General features: G+C 38.8%; 1 protein-coding gene across 2 annotated transcripts; it reads right to left on the minus strand.

Annotated features, from left to right (window-relative positions):
• Positions 1 to 5,248: 5,248 nt before the first annotated feature.
• Positions 5,249 to 16,166, minus strand: LOC311272719 (T-cell differentiation antigen CD6-like). Of its 2 annotated transcripts, XM_084379303.1 has the most exons (13): positions 16,076 to 16,166; positions 14,797 to 14,859; positions 12,126 to 12,407; positions 10,923 to 11,237; positions 10,078 to 10,389; positions 9,511 to 9,582; positions 8,873 to 9,010; positions 8,585 to 8,701; positions 8,264 to 8,386; positions 7,970 to 8,041; positions 6,750 to 6,911; positions 6,314 to 6,415; positions 5,249 to 6,226 (listed from the first exon to the last, which is right to left on the minus strand). In XM_084379303.1, the coding sequence occupies exons 1-13, from the start codon at positions 16,125 to 16,127 to the stop codon at positions 6,144 to 6,146; spliced, it is 1,893 nt and encodes a 630-aa protein (XP_084235429.1). In that variant the 5' UTR covers positions 16,128 to 16,166; the 3' UTR covers positions 5,249 to 6,143. The 2 variants fall into 2 exon arrangements, with proteins under 2 accessions (XP_084235429.1, XP_084235430.1); XM_084379304.1 differs by lacking the exon at positions 8,264 to 8,386.
• Positions 16,167 to 16,191: the final 25 nt, after the last annotated feature.

The raw sequence follows: 16,191 nt of genomic DNA on the forward strand, positions 1-16,191 counted from the left end.
TCAATGGTTGTATTTAATGTAGACCTGCAGCAGATATGTTGTCGTAAAATGCTTCAGAAATAGCCACAGGATCACTTTGATTGACCAGAATAATAAATGAATGAATCATTCCTGTGCAACACCGCTGCAAACATGTACAGTAAACCATCCTACAGTGTGGCCCGGGTCACAGTGTCCCACACACATTGTTTGTATCTGCAGGGTTTTGTTTCCATGCCTCCCCTGGCCCGAAAGCTCTGCCGCAGGGAACAGCACACTGCAATCAGGCCTGGTTTATGGCAGCCAATCTGCCATTCACCGGAGACCAAGATTGATGACGCCTGTCCTGACTGACTGGTACTGAGAGCGAGATACCGCTGTCCGACATGCACCGCACACTCATAAACCTCCGTCCATCTGGTCGCAGACAAACAAGGAAATGTGTCCATAAATTCTTACTTTACTTGAGAAATTTTAAAGTTGGACAAGCAAAGAAGAAGAAAAACCCGCAGTACTCTGAACCACCTCAGACTGGTGGCGTTTATCCCAGACAGCTGGAAACTCCTGCACATCCTCGTATGCTTCAGTCATGTTGCCCTTTTGACCCGCTGACCAGACTACTTACATTAACTGGACACAATGTATTCTCCCATGAAGGCAGCGTTAACCACCCTAGGCTCCCATTGACACTCAAACGGAAGTATTTTTACGGCCTCCAAGCACCACTGAACAAGTTTAAAGCAGCTTAATTGCCGCGTTGACCTGATTGGCAGCTACATGAATGTGTCTTGGTGGGGAAGAGGCCACAGACTGTTAACTGCAGCGAGGTGCTAAGAAGAAAAAAAGGTTAATGAGCTGAACGCTGCACAGCCAGGCCAGCTTTCAAGTTGGGATTCATTTCTTTATACAGACTTGTAAATGTGACTTACGAGAAATGTACGGCGGCCCTGAGGTGCACAAAACACAACAGCGATTCAGAAAACACACAAAAATGTTATCTGATTCTCTGAGACAGTAAAAGTCACTGGTTCAAAGTTCACTGAATTTAGGTCATTAATGTCCAGTGAAATTTTATAACTTCATTTAAAGCACAAATCCATCAAAAACTTTCAAATCAGTCAAAGTATTTTATTTAGAATTAAGTATCGTTCTTAAAAAATGTTCTTAACTAATAATCAAATTAATCTTAAAGGTCCTATTTGGACAAGTTGGCCGCTTATTGCTCAAAAATCTATTTTTCTTATAAATAGGACCTTGAACTCAACTTGTGTTTTTAAAATTTTAAAAGAAAACACAGTTTGTCTGTTTGGTATGACTAAAATTTGAAAATAAAAAAATATGTAGCTCTGGCTTGATAGTTTCCAACAACAGAAAAAATAATCAGGGTTTTCTTTGACATAAAAATAGTAGTTTGTCATCAATTTTACACTATACACATACAAAAATGTGTTATGGTTGTGAACTTTGTAGTTGCAATTTTGAATGTCATATGCTTATAATTTTATACAACTAACAATGAATGTTCCAACAGAATCTATTAGCAGAAATAAAATATAATATTCATAATTATGTTTTAACTCGTGTATAATCAGATGAAACAGTTTTGTTTTTGTTACCATACAACATCAAGGTTTGGTCAGCAGCACTTTTTGGAGAAAGTTTTAATTTGACTTTGGTTTTGTCCTTCACAAACAACAATGACCTTTTCTGTTGCTTGTTATTTATTTTCTTTGTATTTATTTAGTTATTTTTATTCAGTGAATGTGTTTTCTAAAATGTTGCTGCATTTTCTGGTTTGTTTTTGTTGTTTTCCCCCCAAAAAATTGCGTTTTCAAATGTATTAATGTGTTTTGTAAAATGATGTGTTTTCATAAATGTCACGTTTTCTAAAATGTTGGCTTTTCTAATTCATTAATGTGTTGTCAGAAATGTTTTGTCTGTTTGTTTACGTGTTTCATTTGGTGTTGTGTTTTGAACCTCAGGGCCACCGTACACTGCTAATTATGACCGATTATCAAGTTCATTCTTCTCCAAAGACGTCAATTTAACAAGTGTTTTCTTCCAAAGTTTAAATATACCATCTGCGACCAACACTGCAAACTTCACACAACCAAACCATGAGATTCAAGCTCTTGTCTGGTACAGTAGTAACAGGAAATGAGGTAATGAGGGCCTCTCTGGGAGTGCACAGCATGGAGAGCGATGCACTGACCCGTGGCAACCCAGACAGGTCCACTGAACTTTAAAGGTGAATTGGATCAGGGCCCCTGCCCGGCCGCTCAGCCAAAAAGCTCCTGATGAGGGCTTAGCGGCGGCAGTGAAAGCAACCTAATGAGTGAGGAGTAATCAACACTATTACTGGGCCTCGCAAGTGCACCCAATCTTCAGCCTGTAAGGTCCTTTACAACCAAACTACAGGCTGATTCACTGTGAGAGTGACTAATCAGGAGAGGGGAATATTAGTGAATTAGTATAAATCTTAGCCATCGCTCGGCCAAAGGAAAAAAGGCTTTGATTAATAAGCTGAGGGGGATTTTTCGCCCGGGTCTTTTACCATCTGGGGCTCTACCTAAACTGATGACCTCACTGCATTTCACTGGCTGCAGTCCATCCTGCAACATGTCCCTGGTAATCAAAGAGCAGTGCCAATACAAAGGCCAAGTCAAGAGCAAAACCTACAAGGTCACAGTGAAGTGAGACACTAATTAGACATGTTAGAGCATGTGGTTTTGCATTTTCTTCTTATTGTTGTAACAGAACTTAAAGCCTGATTTGAAGTATTTCTAATAGTCTTGTTAATAAACTGTATTTCAGCAATAGGTTATTCAATAATGTAATGTTTTATTCCTCAAATGATACATTATACATACAAACTGTACACTCATACTTCAAGAAGAGAGTTTCTGAACAGCATCACAGTTGCTTTATTGAGGTGAAAGTGCATTTTTATTCACAAAATTAACAGCAAGTTCATAAAAAGTAAGATAACAAATGTGGTCTTCGCTTCATATAACAATAAAGCCAAAAAACTACCTCTTGATAATCACAGAAAAACTGCAGGAATCAGGGTTTTTTGGCCAGTAGAGGGCAGAAGCAAGAAAACACTTTTGACATTTGTTACAACGCTGATACTTAAAATCATGCGTCTCAGAATATGGACAGTTTGGACCAGTTTTTCAGAAAGACTGATTAAAGAAATAGTGGATACGAAGTTGCGTTGGGTTAGACAAAGGGTCCTGTGTTCCCAGTGTCCTAGTTCTGCAAGGTCTTATGTTCCCAGGGTCCAATGTTCCCAGTGTCCTATGTCCCCATATTTCTATGTTCCTGAGGTGCTATGTTTTCCGGTTCCTATGTTTCTAGGGCCCTTTGTAACCCAGATTTATATGGTACATAATGGGAACATGACAAAGGGTTCTATGTTCCTAACATCCTGTGGTCCCACCGACTTAATTATGAATATGTTATTACTGTAAAACAACAGACATAAGAACTTTAACAGCTGTAAATGAAACACGTCTAGTCAACAGATTCCCCATTATAAAGGTAGAAAGGACCTGACCACACTCCTGTTGTTGCAATATTGTTCACATAAAGTTATACAGGAGGATGACAAACCCAAGCAGAGTGCAGCAGCTGTAATTTCAGGTTCTAGTATGCCCTATATAATGTTTGCAGGCACGTACTGTCGTCTCCAGGCATCTTTCAACAAACAGAGTTCAAAAGTTTAAACTCTGCCCGGATCAGTTGTCGGGACACTTTAAGCAACTTAGGGACTTAAGGAGCTGTAATCCTTTGTGTGTAACTGATTTAATGAACAAAGTAAAAACAGAGGGTTGATCTTCTAATCCCTCAAATACTGCGAGCTACTTGAAATACTGGTGCAGCACATTTCTCCCCCTTGATGTTAATCAGGACTGTAAATCCACAGATTTTAAGATTCCGATTTATCAATCGTTGAGAGCAGAATGGAACAAAAGCAAACTGTTCGAGGAGGATCTGCAATATATCAAACTGCATACTTTTAGATGGAATCTCTGTTAAGTGGTGTGTGTGTGTGTGTGTGTGTGTGTGTGTGTGTGTGTGTGTGTGTGTGTGTGTGTGTGTGTGTGTGTGTGTGCTGGACCCTCTGGCATGTGAAAGAGATTGAGTTTCATAAGGAGATCTGGTCGTTAATTCGCCTGTTTATCTCGATGCAGAGCTCTGGACTAAATTTGACTGTAATATATGATTCCCTCAGACACGTTTTATCTTCGCCGACTTCTCCGTCCACCTCCTCCTTTTTTCTACTCCGCTTCGCCCCCCCTTCCTCTCGCCTCCACACACACTTAACCTCCTACTCTTCCTTGCCAAATACCTTCCAGTCAAAAAAACACCCCATTCTGCTGGTTATCAGTCTCATGCATCATCACTCCCACTTCTCACGCCGAAGCTAATCCATGTTCATCTGTGCATTCGCCACCGCTATTAAAAGTTTCACAGGTGCTTTGAGGCAGTTTGTCATATTTACCTCCACAAAACAAGACATCACTTTGATTCAAGGCATCAGGAGGAAGCGTTGATGCTCTGCAGCTGCTGCAGATGTAATGGGCCGAGAAGCGCCGTGCCAGGTCTGGCTTCAAACTGCTCTTTTGGTTTATGTTGATCAGGATCCAGAGTCCCCCTCGGTGCATTGTTTTGACTTCTCCCTCACTCAGTGCGTATGGGTGTTTGTCACAAAGCTTTACAGCCTGGAAAAGATGCCTTGGCAAACATTTTATGGCATTACAAGTTTTTTTTTCCCTCTGTCAGGCACGTAAACCTTTAGTTAACTACAAGCCTGTAGTGCCACCTTGTGGTGCAACTCAATAGTTTGATTACACAGGATGATTTGTTGCAAATATGAGCACATTGAACACACTATATGGTCAAAAGTATGAGGACACATATGTTCATGTGTTTATATGGTTTGAACTGTGCACATTAGTTCCAATTAAGGAGAAAAATTAGATTTTAGACCAGAGGTGTTCAGAGTCTAAAACTCGGACATATGAATATCTTGCCTATGAGTTCTTGGAGTTGCATGGGTGCAGTGATGGAATGTAACTAAGTACATTTACTCAAGTACTGTACTTAAGCACAATTTTGAGGTACTTTTTTTAAAATTAATTTATCATATCAGATTTAAAAAAGAAAAAACAACACTGAGTCCAATAATTAGAAAAATTGGGTTGTCTGAATCTGATTCTGAATCATTTCTGGATCAATTCTGGATGACTGTGGGATCATAATTAAGTTATGTGATGGCCTAATACTACTATTTGACAGAATTTCATATTACAGATTTCAGATAATACATTTTTAAAAAGGCATTTTATTAACGTCTGACTTTGGGAAAGTAGGAAAAACTGTAAAATTCCCCAAAACTACTGTATCTTTGAAGTATCCTTATAACCAAGTACAACCTCACCAACGTTCTTGTGGCTGAATGGGAGCAGATCAGGTCCCGAAAATTGTGGAAAGCCTTACTTAAAGGTGCACTATGTAGTTTAAATACAAACAAAGTAAAACAGTATGAAATTGTGTCGTCCTTTAAGGTCAGTTTGTTTATTCAGTCATGAAAACAAAGAGAGTTTGTTTATTTAGTTTGTTTAGGCATAAAAAAAAAATTAAAAAAAACAGTCAGTGATTTCTCTTCTGATTCAAAATGTCTTTCCCGAAACTACACAGTGCATCTTTAACGAGTGGAGGCTGTTAAAGTAGCAGATGGTTTAAGAAAGTTTATGTGTCTTCATATTTTCAGCCATGCAGTGCACATCACAGCTAACGATATATAACTCAGTAGTTTGATTGAACTTAAATCCAAACATTAGCACAATATTTACAATACATATTTGTTATTGAAAACTGAAAACATACTAGTTAAATATAATAAAATCTAAAACGGCGCACAGTACAACTGTTGCAGCTTCTACTACATTCAGAGAACGCCAACACATACCGTAACTTCTAGGTTTGATGTTGAGTCTCCCGTTAGAGCCTACACACCACCCAACGATGCTTCTCAGGTTTCCTCAGTCTAAACACGTCTTAAAGTTTCCTTTCAGTGCAGTTTTGCAACATTCGCTTCAGTCTGATACTCTTTGTTCGTCTCTCTGTGGTGCTGAAGTTAAATCCTCTGTTCGCCGTTAGGTGCCGATGTCATCGTAGTCATCATCAGATGAAGAATGCTGGTCGGGGCTCACAGGGGAGTAGATGTCATCTTCATTCCCTGATGATCGGACAGTAACAAAGATCAGCAAATGTTGTGGATCTTACTTTTCTTCATGTGTTACATCTGTTGCTGTAACATCTGTACCTGGATTGTGCATGCTTGTTGTTTGTCCAAAGAAAAATTGATCGTTGTCCCTTACAGGATCAAAAGCATCGTTGACAGCAGATGACTGGCTCGGTCCTGGCTCTGGAGATAGTGAGAGCAGAGGTCAGGTATTAATCTGTCCTGTGAGAGCTTTTTGACACAGTCAGTTTTCACATCTTTCTACGTAAAGAGAAGTGAAACACAGAGCTTTAAGTCGTAAGTGTGGGACTCTGAGCTACAACCAGCAATACGCATGTTAGAATTGATATTCAAAATTGCCAAATTTATGGGAAAACACATGAACGGTGTGAATATTCCTGCCACTTTCCTTTTGAAGTAAAGAGCTGCTCATTAATCTTCATACAATTCATTTAAAAATCATCATCCCATCATTCATTTATGGTGAAGGTGAAGCAGGTGAGTGAAGTCGACTGACCGGGGTCGACCTTGACGTAGCCGTTTGTGTTTTCGTAGCATTCCCCAGAGGAGGTGCTGGAGCTGTCGAAGGAGTCCACTGAGATCTTTGACACTCGGGCATATTGAGGTTCCCCGTTATAACTCGTGAAGGCTCCCATCAGAGCATTTTTGGGCTCATTCCCTGAAAAATAAAATCAAAATAAGACATTAAAGACAAAGTATAATTTAACAAGCACACCTCTTGTAAAAGGTATAATATAATTTTATGGCTCAAAAAGTTTAACGCTTGAATAACGCCATCAATTTAAACATTAAAGTAAATGTACAGGTCTTTTTTCACTGCTTATGGAAGTGTGGAAAGATTCTGGAGTTTGGTGATGCAATATATCTCTCAAATTGCATCTTCCTCAATACCTGTTAGTCCTAAACTGTGCATATTAAGCATTTATCCAGACAATTGTTCTCTATCCAGTACAGAAAGAAAAATGGTGAACCAATGTCTTTTACAAGCCAGACGCTCTCTTTCTCTATGTTTTATATCTAAACAAACTAAATAAACAAACTCTCTTTGTTTTCATGACTGAATAAACAAACTGACCATGAAGGACAACACAGTTTCATACTGTTTTACTTTGTTAATATGTGGCGGACCCTGCCACCTTTCTACCTTCAAACAGTGTTCTGGGGACTTTATTTTACTCTGAAATTGTAAATATTAAAATTCAGACTTTGTATTTCTTATCCAAAACGACATAGTGCCCCTTTAAGCATTTTGTGGCTTGGTGACTCAGTGGCTAAGATGCATTGTGGGTAATCTAGGAGCCACATTTTGTAAAGCAGTCCACTGTTCTAGCATTCAACTCCTATAACACTGCTGGACTCATCAAAATCGATACAGCAGAACCAGAGATATCGCCTTTCTCTCTCCATGCATTCTTCTTCCTCGCTCCTACGTTACCCACATGCAGCTCAGCCACTAAGCGACATCACTGGAGGTGATTTATGAGACTACATGCGGCTTCTACTGGAGCCACAAAAGGCTTTATACGACTATATGCAGTAGTATTCCCATGAAACTCAAAAGAAGACATTTATGCAACACTCCTACACGTTGAAGCATTCAGAAAGTCCCAGCCATGATTAAAACTCCCTCTGATGGTTCCTGGAACATCATCTTGATCTGCAAGGGTGTAAACCTCGTTCTCTTTGTAACATCTCTGCAAACTAACAGTGACTCACCTTCCTCACAGAGGGTGTCGAGACCTGAGGGCTGCATCAAAGGGTTCACATCTGTTCTGTACCTCTGAGAATCTGGATACAGAATGATGCACACGAAGCCTCGATTTAATCATCCTGCAAACATCCAGTGCATTGATCTGCACAGACTGCACACGCGTACACACAACGTACAGTACAGCATCCTCAACCGCAAAATGCAGCAACACATCGAGAAAAACATCTCAAGAGGCAAAGATTGAGAAAAACACACAGGATTAAATAAAAATGGAGAGGAAATAAAAGAAGGTAGCTCACTCCGAAAGGTTGATAAAGGGACAGACGGCTCATTGCTTGGGTCAAACTGCTCATAGTCTGTATCTACTGACGTGCTGTCAACACTACTAAGCTGGGTCCAAAGATACCTGGGGTCGGAGGGGGCTTTTTGAGACAAACACACAAAAAGGACTTGGTGAGATGACTATATATTCTGTAGACGCTGCACAAGCGTGAAACTTTCTCATCACTGAATTCAAATACATATATTTGCAGGGTATAAAGAAAGAAAAGAGTTGTGTTAGTATTAAATTCTGCTCACACATCCAGTTTTTTTATCTATAATATTCTCCAGGCACTGACCGTCCGTCTGCGGTGTGGTAGTCTTGACACTGATGAGGTTGACATTGTCCGTGTGGCTGTTGTGGTGATGTTCAGAGGACTGTCGCGGGGCGGAGCGCGTCTGATGGAGCAAGAGCGCTGTGGACATAATGACCAAGATGTAGACTATTATTGTATGAACTGTCCAGCTCATGCTGTGTGTTCAACTGTGTCTGGCGTGTCTGCTGTCTAATAAAGACATTTTTTAATCTTAACAATGATTGACTATCTAGATGAAAGGAGTGAGACTGAAGTGAGGAGAAAACCAACCGTGTCTTCTTCTGTAATGGCAGCAGAGCACCGTGTTCGTGATGAGAAACACGAGGAGCAGCAGACAAACAGTGATGGTGCCGAGAAGCTCTACAGACGGTAAGGAGAAGCCTTCAGGCGGGCCGAGCGTGGGCGCACCTTCAGAAGAAAGAATACACACCGTCATCCGGTAGTTGTTTCAAGACTAGATCTAGCTCCATCATATTCAAGAGAAGGCCGACATCTCCAAAACTTTTTAACTCACACCAAAACAACCTGGATAAACAGCAGGGTAAAGGAAAAATATGTATTTTTGATTTTGGGGTGAACTGTACGGAAGCACATTGCTGCCAAACCAGAAAAAGTAATCACCATGAGGTTATAACACAAAAATTTCATTGTTATAACACGGCATTTTCACGTCATATGAAGGTATTATATATTAGTATTATAGTATTACATTGTTATAATAAGAAAGGTTTCTTGTCATAACTTGTCATTAGTTTGTATGCTGTAATAACGTAAAAATATCTTGTGATACAAATAACATTTCAATGTTTTAACATGACAGTATGAGCCAAAGAATATTTAAAGTAACGTGTATAAATATAATGTAATATGTGTCTGTTTTAGCCAGAAAACAAAATTAAAATATTTACCGGTCGTCCAGCTGATCGGCACAGTTGCGTTAGCTGTGGTGGCTGTGGTGACTTCAGGAAACCCGAGGGAACCTGCAGGACAAAAATAACTTCTTTTTTTTTTTTCAGTTTAACAGTTAAAGGAATTAAAGAATCAAATGTTCACCTGTTTTATCTATAAAAGCAAAATGAGCTCAGAATTAACTGAATATTTCTAGAATGATATGATTTTGTAAATACTGAACAGCAACCCAGAAAATACAGGAAGATTGAGGTTGGGAATTAAATGTTGTAATTTAAGCTTTTTTCTGTGACATTATATTACTGTTAAAAAATTAAAAGGCATCTGGAAATGATCAGATATTTGTGTTAAGCATGTAAAATGTGTCACCTGTATTGAAAGGATATTATTTTATAGCATTAGCTGGAAACAAGGTAATTATATCTTTTGAATTCACAAAAAAAGAGCTTCTTTTGATCCCTAATATTGTGCATAAAAGTATAAAAGTAAAAAATGATTTATTTAATATTTCAGTCAAACCTGGTATTTTCACATGTGCACATGTGGATAAAAACCGTGTTACTCACCATTACAGACGACACCAGATGCTTTGGATGACGCGCACAGATGTGTTTTATTGGCTCTCTCAACGCACTGCCACAGATTCTGCTCGTTTTGATAGCACGAATAGAACCACAGTGTGCCGTTGTTGTGAAGGAGAGGAGGAACAAACTGGGAATATTGCATCGGCTCGCCACACTGCAGCATGGAGCACACCATGGAGGCCATGTTTTTGTTCCAGCAGTTATCGCACACCGTCCCCCAGCTGCCATTACGGTGGACTTCCACTTTACCAGCGCAGCGGTCCAGACCTCCAGTCAGTCTCATTGCTCTCATCTCTGCATAGAGACACAAGAGAAATACGAACTGTGAAACTAGAGGAACAACATTGCATTTTCTGTTGCAGATGCTGCAGTTTGACTGATTATCAGATTGAGTGTTTTTTTGTTTTTTTTTTATCTGATTGCTGATAAAATAAATTAATTTAAAAAACTGCTACTTTCGCTCTGATGCAGCATGTTATCTGGCGAAATAGCTCCAGAAAGATAGTTAGTGGATTTATTTGTCAAACTTTTGTTTCCAAGGTCAACAATTAACTTTCCAGATTTTGTCATTTTATTATTTTATATATCTATTAGGGACGCATGTTATGGATTTTTTTTCAGCCAAACAATAGTTGTTTTTTATAAAGTTACTAAATTGTAGTATTTGCACACCTGAGGATAAGAAAGGCTAAGATGTAGTGAGCAAAGAGGATGATTTAATAATTATCAAATAATGCCAATATCTGGCCGATAATGGCATCATGCATCCCTAATGTCTACTCATGTTTCTGTTAAGTAAGAATATGTCTGTTGAACTGGACTGTGACCTGAACAGACGACACCAGCATCCTCTTTGTGTCCGCAGTCAGACTCGTCCTCTGTCCTCGGACAGGCCCACAGGTTCTCCTCCTTGCCCGTACAGTTCAGCTCGTCCAGGTGGACCGGTCCTCTGCCTGGAGGGAAGGAGCCATCCTGTCCCGTCACACTGAGGGCGTAACCACAGCCGAGCTGGGCGCACACCACGTCAGCATCCCGCAGGTCCCACTGGTCGTCACACACCGTGCCCCATTTCCCATTCCCCCACAGCTCCACCCGTCCGGCACAGCGGTCCGAACCTCCTGCCAGCCGCACAGCCTGGTGGCCTGAGGACATTATCATGGTGTCAGTTTATCTGCTTGTGATGACAGGAAGGGGTAGCCTTGTTAATAGTTTTATGGGAGGTTATCCAAACATCCAAAATCAGGCATTATCTACTTATTTCCTTCTCTTGTACGAGGAGCTGAGACTGCCATGTTATAAAGTTTAAAATGTGAGTTCTTGCTGCTATCCTTGTCTTGTTGTTTATTAAAAAAGAAAAAAATGGTATGTAGGCTTAATATGTTGGCAACAGGATGGTTTTGTTTGCCCCAAAAATGATTCAAAAGGCCTGAAACACAGAAGACAGTCTCACTTTACACTTTAAATTAAAATACTAAAATTAATTGTTCAATGGATATTAAATAATTTTAACTATAACTATAGTTTTGGGAGTTAATTGTGGCACTTGGTATTTATATGAAGGGTTTATGTGTGCTGTCAAATTTGCCACCATAGACATGTGAAAGCAGAAATGGTGCCAGGCTGCCAACCTGACCGACCAGGTACAGTTTTTACTGGGAAATGTTATTGTTAAAAAAAACAGCTTCTATGGAACCTGTCTCCACACTCATAGTTTCATTATGACGTAGCCGTTACATTGTGAAATCAACATTTGATTCACAATGATACGTTGATAAAGCTGTAATCTAGCTCTTCTCTCTACATCCTGTAGGTTCTCCTCTTTTACCAATATTATATTGTGTTGTTATGCTCACTTACTGTGATAAATTAGGGAGAAATAAAAGATTAATACTTGTGTTGAACAAAATAAAATATCTTACAGCTTCTTCTCAAAACCATCTGTGCAAAGTTCTCAAGTTCAGCTTTAATACTTAAAAAAAAAAAAACAGATTTAACAATGATTAAAAGACATACGAGAGTAAAAACCTTACCACAAACTGCTTCAGCAACCACTGTGCAGCCATTTCCCACGCTCTGTGAACAGTTCTGCAAACGGCCGTCTTGGTACAAGCAGTCGTGGAAGCAGGTGGTATTGGAAAGTGGGCTGGCTTTCTTCACATTAAAGACGCTGCCGCAGTCAAGAGCCTGACAGATCTGTTCAACCAGCACATCTGCAGAGTCTGCTGCTAATGGCACCACTTCACCACTCCTGTTCCCAGGCATCCTGAGCGTGAAGCTGCATTTACCGCCGTGTCTGTGAATGTAAGGGTCACCTGAGGACAAGCAGAGGCAGAAACACAAAATGATTTATGTGACGATTACTCCAGGAAAACTCAAGGGCAGGTGTCAATTCTTGTTCTCTGGAAACCTTGAAGGGACACTATGTAGTTTTGGAGAAGAAATTTAAAATAACAGTCCGGCAAATATAAACAAAGTTAATAAATCATGAAAAGACCACATATTTTCTCACTTCCCTCTCCTGTCTGTCTGTGGCACCCAGCCCAAAGTCTACTGTGCTCTACTGAAGACATAAATCTTTAAAAACAGGTCACAAATGCATGGTTTTATTTTATTTTATTTTTTTTAAAAAGCTCAGCGATTTCCCAAAACAGCTTTTTAAACTATTGTTATTCAAACAGGTGAAAATAGTGCATATGTTGGGGACTATTTTCAGCTGCGAATTAATTAATTCACATTTGGGGCTTTAGTGAGTTCTCACACACAAAGACAGGTGTTTGTTTTTGTTGTTAGGGTTACTAACAGTAGGGTTAGGACTACTAATGGTAGTAACACCCTCAAGTCTATAAAAGCTAGCCAACACGTTGCATCAAACACATCTAACTATGTACTGAACAAGTTTCTCATTTAAAGAGTAACCACTGACCACATGTCTGAGTTTGGTGTTTAAGCACGTGAGTCCGTGCAGTGTGGTGAAAAGAGAAAAAACACCACATCACAAATAAATGACTCACTCACAGTTACCAGACAGCTAAGCCGACCTGATTAGTTTCATCAAGAGCCGTGCATTATTCTGAAAATGTTCGAAAAGGGCCCGATCTCACAAGGTTAAAGAGAGTGAGGGGAAAATCTTGTGTTTGTCCCTTTATCCGAATCCACACCAAAAGTTATTCAGGTCTATTCTGAGCCGAGACACATCCTTTATCAAGTTTTTGTAGAAGACCGTTTAGTCGTTTTTGTGTAATCCTGCTGACAAACCAACAGACAAACAGACACGGGTGAAAACATAACCTCCTTGGCGTACTAAGAGCTAAAACTGGATCAAAGGCCACTTTAAAGTAATATAAAGTTTTTCCTTTTAAATACTTTGTCAATGCTACTTATTATTGCTATGTACTACGCTTCTTTCAGGGTTTTGAATAGAAAATAATTCCACAGTATGCTTCAGGTAAAAATGTGTTTCTTTATCCATGTAAAATATATGATGTGAAATACTTAAAAAAAACATAGCCTTAAGTACACCGTAAATTTTAAAAGTTGACTTTACTTGTAAGAGCTAAAAAGTTTTAACAACTTAAAATTATTAGTCTACTTTCATTGGTAACTTTGAGATAATCGGTTTCCCTGATTTTTTTTTTTAAGTACGATCACTTTGTCAGAATTTACAATGATTCTCCCACAACGATAATTAAACATCTACATTTACAATTCAATAACTACTTAATTTTTGTTTAAATAAAATACATTTAAAACATGGAGGAAGACTTGTGACCAAAAGAAAAAATGGCATTAATAATTTTATTTATTTAACGGACTAGAAACATCAAAAACAATTTAATTACAGCAATGTGTCACCTTGCTTCAACCTGGATCATTTATTTATTTTTATTTTGTTCATAGGTCTTTCTCTTTTTTTATGACATATATACCAGTAGCGCTCCTGTTACCTCTTTCTCTCACATAATATAACTTTATTTTTTATATGTTGTTGTACTGATTATCTGCTGCAGACATTCTCGGGTATTTGGGTTGTTGCAATGAGTGAGTGAACCTGATTAGTTCAGCAACATTAAGCACTTTCTGTACGTATAAATGGGGCAGCAAGTGTTTGTGGTGGTGGTGCTGCGGTTAATACGTACATCACACAATCATCTTTCTCTCTTCACCCATATTTCATGTTTAAACTATACAATAAATGTGAAACAATTTACTGAATTTTTCCTCTGTTTTAAAGTGTAAACTCCAGAGAAATACAGTATATCTGATTATTACCGCTCGCATTATTGTACTTAAGATCAGACTACAAGATTTCAGTGATTCTGAATGTAAATGTATGTTTCTGTGATAACATTTTGCTGGTGAGGCTGCAGATGAGTACAAAGCCACACCGAACTAGCAGCAAAGGGTCGCTTGCAGAGCAAACCAGAGTCTGTGTGGGAGAACGCTTCTTCACCGTCTCAATGTTTAGTTTGCACCTGCAAAATTCACCAAGATGTGTTTCACAAGCAGGTCACCCCACATCCTGTGACAGTGAGAGGAGGAAATTTATACATCGTCTGCATGAAGTGTTTATCCTGGTTCTGGACAAGAAGTAAAGTACAAAACTCTGCTTTAACTGCGTGTGGGGGTACATGTGTGTGAGAGAATAAGAGAGACAGATTATCTTCCTGAATAATTTGCACTGCAGAAAAACATTTAACTTACTGTTGAATTCCTCCTGCTCTGCTGTCACCGGGGCATCAGTTGGAGTGGATGAGTTCTGCAAGGCTGAAATGAAGATGGAAAAGACAGTGTGAACGTAAAACCTACACAGGCCAACACAAACACAAAACACACGCCACATCAAACACAGCAGGACTTTTGAAGAGTAACCGCTTGACCAAGTATTGTGTTGAATATTGTGTTTCAGCACGTGGATGTCGTGCAGTGTGGGTGTGACACCACCAATAAATTCATTTACTGTGTTTAATCTTCCAAATTAGATCTTACACGACATTAATCTTCTCCTTGTAGAATTCAATTGTGTGTCTGTCTAATACACCAACTTCATGTTTTCTACTTTTAAGCACCCAAATAACATATTATATTGTATAATTTTGCAGACTTCACAATACTTTTGCCAGAAGTTAAAAATATTTCTACCCCTCAAATAGCAGTGTGTTCTTTAATCATGTTAAATTTACGGTGTGGCTTAATTTTTGAGTGGGAAAAATAGGAGGCATGCCCTTATTTCTAATGATGCAGAGAGTTCAAAAAGCAAAATACTGAATATATACACACACAAAAAGGATTATCAAGAAAACAGTTAAAGACAGTTACATTCAGGAATGGATTATTTTCTAGTGATGGTTTTAAACTGACCTGGTGTTAAGTTTTAAATATGTTCCAAGTGTGTGCAGCACAACAACTAAAAAAGCAGTTTACCCAAATGAATTGTTTGCACTTGGAGCATTTGCCAAGTCAATAATGACAACGGGACCAGTTTAATAAGGACGTCATGGCTGTATGATGGCAAGTTTCCATTAAAAACAGAAGCCTGTCTTACAGGTAAAGACGCCCACACAACCTTTTCATACAAGATGAATAGATTAAACTAGAAAGACAACACCTACAGGATAATAAATCAGAAGAAAGTACCAGCTTCTATAATTTCTCTTCACTGACAACAACGACCTTCTTTTATTGTTTTATGGTTTTCATTTAAAAATAATAATAACGTGTATTAGATGCTGTCTTTAAGCTACAGTTTAGGATAAACTTGATCCAGTTTAAGTGAGAGTCACTAATTTTGTTATCAAATTTGGAAAAATTGCATTAAATATAGTTATTAATTTATATAGCCAAAAAAAATCTATTATTGTCTCGGCTACAGCCTGTTTCAATAAAGATAATAATAATGAACTCACAGCAGAACAGACAGTTTCTGAATAACTTTTAAATAACTTTCATGAAGTTTATAAATGTATACATCTGTATACCTTACCTTGACAAAGACAGCTAAGTTGGACAATCAAAATGCATTTCATCAGCTTCATGTTGTAGACGGAAAAGGGAAACAGCTTCTGTTGTCTCTGCTCAAATAGAAACGCTCACTGTGTC

The sequence above is a fragment of the Pagrus pagrus genome (genome assembly GCF_965226575.1).
Source record: "Pagrus pagrus genome assembly, chromosome: 17".
Lineage (NCBI taxonomy): Eukaryota > Metazoa > Chordata > Actinopteri > Spariformes > Sparidae > Pagrus > Pagrus pagrus.

What these genes read in the sequence shown, in the direction of transcription:
- LOC311272719 (XM_084379303.1), bottom strand. Translation starts at nt 16,127, where the DNA reads ATGAAGCTGATGAAATGCATTTTGATTGTCCAACTTAGCTGTCTTTGT. An exon ending in CCCTTTATCAACCTTTCGGA is followed by an intron (nt 8,042 to 8,263) that starts GTGAGCTACCTT and finishes TTCTGTATCCAG; the next exon opens with ATTCTCAGAGGTACAGAACA. An exon ending in CGACACCCTCTGTGAGGAAG is followed by an intron (nt 6,912 to 7,969) that starts GTGAGTCACTGT and finishes TTTATTTTTCAG; the next exon opens with GGAATGAGCCCAAAAATGCT.